This window comes from Acyrthosiphon pisum, unplaced genomic scaffold (genome assembly GCF_005508785.2).
Source record: "Acyrthosiphon pisum isolate AL4f unplaced genomic scaffold, pea_aphid_22Mar2018_4r6ur Scaffold_20937;HRSCAF=22581, whole genome shotgun sequence".
Lineage (NCBI taxonomy): Eukaryota > Metazoa > Arthropoda > Insecta > Hemiptera > Aphididae > Acyrthosiphon > Acyrthosiphon pisum.
In genome coordinates this window covers 826-4,814 of record NW_021770348.1, presented here as the reverse complement: position 1 = coordinate 4,814, position 3,989 = coordinate 826, and the positions used below count along the sequence as shown (strand labels likewise).

Here is a 3,989-nt window from a genome sequence, read left to right as displayed (position 1 = left end):
CATTATACAAAATATGTATTATATAAACAGCAGATAACTCAAATGAAATAATTGATCCAGCATATGATCAATTTGAAATTGAAGTATGGCCGAGTGATGATAATAATAAGAACGAAGACCCTATCAGAGAAGACATATTACTTTCAGATGCCAATGTTATACAAAGTGAGTAATATAAAATTAAAAGAAGTTCCACTTTACTATAAACAGAGCACAGAATTAACTTGGCCCTTATTTTAATGTAGTACCAAGTGTATCAACATGGACTTCTTCTGATTCGGTAAAGCTTTTGAAAACAAAACCAAAAGCAACTGAGCTAAGTTTCAGTGATACACCCCATAAAAAAAAAACAGGTAATATATTTCTGCTTTGGTAAGTTAGTTTCAGCTATGAGTTGAACTTATTTTTCAGGTGGTATGTTACAAAACTTTGGTTGTTTTAATTTATTTTGCGAATATATTTTTAATAGTTTATTATAGGTTAAACAAATAGGTATGAAGAAAAGAAAAGTAAGTACATTTTCTCCCCTAATTATTATTATGGGGTTAGTCAACTAGTCAACAACACTCATGATTTAAATTTGAAGTCAAGAAATCTTTAAACTGTAATATTATCCTTTGAGTGACCCATTCAAGTCCTTTATATATTTAAACATTATGTTTAAATTGAAAATTTGAGAATCCTAACTGTTACCTCTTTAAAATTGAATTAATATGTATCCAAAAAAATGAATGACAGATGAATAAAATTAATAGAAGTTTGTTTGAACATAACTCATAAAACCGGATATAAGTTATTAATGTATAGAATTTTAAAATAACAGTATATCGTTGCTTCCAAATATTACTGCATTCAAAATTCATAAAAAGTTATAACTCAATGCATACCAAAGATTTTTGCATTAACTTTATATTTAACTTTATATTTATATTCAAGCAACCAATAATAAATTACCAACTACCCTCTGGTATAATACATCACACAATGACTCGTTCTTAGATTGTTTGTACATAATTTATTATGATTCTTTGAAGAGAAAACTATTTGAAATCTTATATTTACTATTTTAACAAATTATTTTATAAAGAAAAAAAAATATGAATTTCCATTATCCTCATCCTTCTCACTATTCTTTTCCTTTTTCCTTTTTTCCTAGAACAACCATTTAAAAAGAGAAATGTCTGTTACGCAACGGCAAGCGAAAAGATTGCAAACCTGGCAGAGGAAAAGGAAAGTTTGGTATGTTTACAAAAAGAGTTGGTCAAGCAGGAACTTGACCTAGGCAGAGAACTGCACCAGTTAAAAATAAAACATATGAATGAAGAGCATTCACTAAAAATGTTGGCTCTTCAATATGAATGCGATATAAAAAAAAAAACACTTTTATCTTAAAAATATTATTTTTAGTTTAAAAAAAAGACAATTAAAAATTAAAATACCAAAAAAAAAAATCAAATTATATCAAATTATAACTATTATTTTTATTTACTGTTAAAATTATTTAGTAATATCAATTAAATTTTACTATTTATTATTTTTTACTATTAAAATTATTTCTATTGCTTAAAAGTTATTATTATTTATTATTTTTAGAGATGTGAGAAATATTCATTTACTAATCTTGTTCTAGCATTATTTTGCCGATTTTCTATAGTGGGTTCATTGATTAACTCTGTCAATTCATCAGGTAATTGCACATCATCCATTGGCATTACATCGTTACAGTCAATTGCTATATTGTGAAGAACTGAACAAGCAATTATTACATTTTGTATGTTTGAGATTTGCAATCTCATCCCAAGTGACAAAACTGGAAATCGCCGTTTCAAAACACCATAACAACGTTCTACGGGATTCCTAGTTCGGATTTGAGATTCATTGTATAGGTTTTCTGGCCCTGCTTGAGGATTAAGGAATGGTGTGACAATATGCTTAGTGTTAGCATAACCAGAATCTGCAACTATTAAGCTATTACCCCATTTTTGTTCAACATGTAAATCATTATTTATTTTTGAACGGGAAAATATTGTAGAGTCATGTGTTGATCCTGGCCAGCGAACAACAATGTCCATAATTTTTAGCTTAGCAGAGACTACAGTCTGGACATTGAGAGAAAACCATCCTTTTCGGTTACGAAAATATTCTGCATTTGGTCCACCTTGAATTAAATATATAATTTAATGATGTTAATATGTTGTCATATTATTAGGAAAAAACCCATTAGAGTTCTGAAATTGAAGTTCACAAAATTACCTTATTGTAATGTCTCATTTAATTTAATTCTAACAACAAAAATAATGGAAGGCAGTGTTATTCTGGCAAATTTACCTTAGATATTTTTTAAATATTGGGGGTCCATTGTCAAATACTTTGTATTTTTGGGCGTAAGTGCCTATTAGAAATTACTGGGCTAGAGGCTCAATCATGAGCCATACCAACACTGTATAGGTCCCTAATAAGAGACTTATGCATGATTGGTAATTTAAGTACTTATTCTTCTAACATGTTATAGGTTCTATATTTTTTACCCCAATGTGTTATTACTACCTTAACTACTTTTATAAATTAATATAATAATTAATAGCTACTGCAATTAAAATATATTTTTTGACTTCTGTAAAACAAAAGATTGGTAAGATAATCAGTGGCGCCAAAGTACAAAATTAAATGTATGGCAAGGATCTCCGACAACCACTCACCTCACCTCACATAACCCACTAAGAAAATTTGAAACCCACTTTTGTTTTATTTTTGATTAGATTTATCTTCTTTTTTCAACAATACCTATGTAATAATATTAAAATTATATCTAATAAATCTATTATCTGTAAGGATAATACAAAATACAAAAATATAAACAAAATGCAACCTTTTATATTATATTATTATAATATTATGTATACAATATTAATATTGTTATTACTCTCAATGGGCAATATTACTTAATAATTTGCAATCCTCTTCCTATTAATTTTCATAATTTTATTCTCCAATGAACCCACCCCCACCCCCCCCCCCCCCAAATGTTAAGTATGGCAGCTGCCATACATAAACAATAAACATGGACTTCGGCGCCACTGAAGATAATAGATTCTATATGATATGATTGGCATGGGTGCATGGCATCATGTAATGGGACTCACCAGGGCTTTGAATTTTGATATGAGTACAGTCTATAGCTCCAATAACCAAAGGAAATTTAGCTATACCATAAAATTGTTTTTGCAGCTCTTTTATTTCGTCATTCGTTTCTGGCATTTTAATAAATTGAGGACGAAGTTGTGCTAAGGCCACACTTACATCACGCACAATTACACATGCGGTAGACTTACTTACGCCTACGACATCTCCAGCACTAATTAAAAAAGATCCCGTGGCATAAAATCTTAATGCTAATAAGAGCTTTTGAGTAGTTGTTACAGCATTATTTCTGAACAAAAAAAAAAATGACATTGTATTTAATTTGGATTAATGGCGTATTGGCGTATAGTATGGTATATACAACTACAATGGCGTAGCTAAAATTATGAAATGCGGGGTGTTTAAGAATAGATTAAAACCAAGTTTTTACAGTTTTCGTATATAAATAAATTTATAGTTCGGGACTTGACTTGTTGCACTAAAAATTATCGAAATATGCAGTCAATATTGTCAAAATATGCTTAAATATAATACAGCTACATTTTTATATTATTATTTTTGATTTTTCCTGATAATTGTATGTAGGTACCTACATTTAAGTTTAAATAAATTGCTCAAATATGCTAAAAATTGATCAAATGTGCACTTTTTCAAAAATATGCAAGTTCAATCTTTGTACTTAATTTCGCAATGTCATAAGAAAAATTTATAACTTATCTTAAATTATCTATGACCATTACAATAAAACATGCAAGCAGTCCCGAACCCTATAAACAGTATATTTATTAGGGGGAAAATGTCAATTGTGGGGGGGGTTAAACACCCAAAACCCCCCCTGGCTACGCCAC

The 3,989-nt window shown here is 29.2% G+C and overlaps 1 protein-coding gene and 1 long non-coding RNA gene across 2 annotated transcripts; one reads left to right on the top strand and one right to left on the bottom strand.

Annotated features, from left to right (window-relative positions):
• Positions 1–6: 6 nt before the first annotated feature.
• LOC115034738 lies at positions 7–372 on the top strand. Its single transcript, XR_003840057.1, has 2 exons — positions 7–165; positions 246–372. It is a non-coding gene; the product is annotated as an uncharacterized LOC115034738 (long non-coding RNA).
• A 1,143-nt stretch (positions 373–1,515) lies between these two features.
• Positions 1,516–3,650, bottom strand: LOC100569317 (putative nuclease HARBI1). The gene is made up of 2 exons (XM_029492137.1): positions 3,144–3,650; positions 1,516–2,158 (listed from the first exon to the last, which is right to left on the bottom strand). The coding sequence occupies exons 1-2, from the start codon at positions 3,451–3,453 to the stop codon at positions 1,590–1,592; spliced, it is 879 nt and encodes a 292-aa protein (XP_029347997.1). The 5' UTR covers positions 3,454–3,650; the 3' UTR covers positions 1,516–1,589.
• Positions 3,651–3,989: the final 339 nt, after the last annotated feature.

Bases quoted from the DNA above. Each gene is read 5' to 3' on its own strand.
- LOC100569317 (XM_029492137.1), bottom strand. From the start codon at position 3,453: ATGTCATTTTTTTTTTTGTTCAGAAATAATGCTGTAACAACTACTCAA. The intron at 2,159-3,143 runs GTGAGTCCCATT...ATTTAATTCAAG, and splicing joins TATCAAAATTCAAAGCCCTG to GTGGACCAAATGCAGAATAT.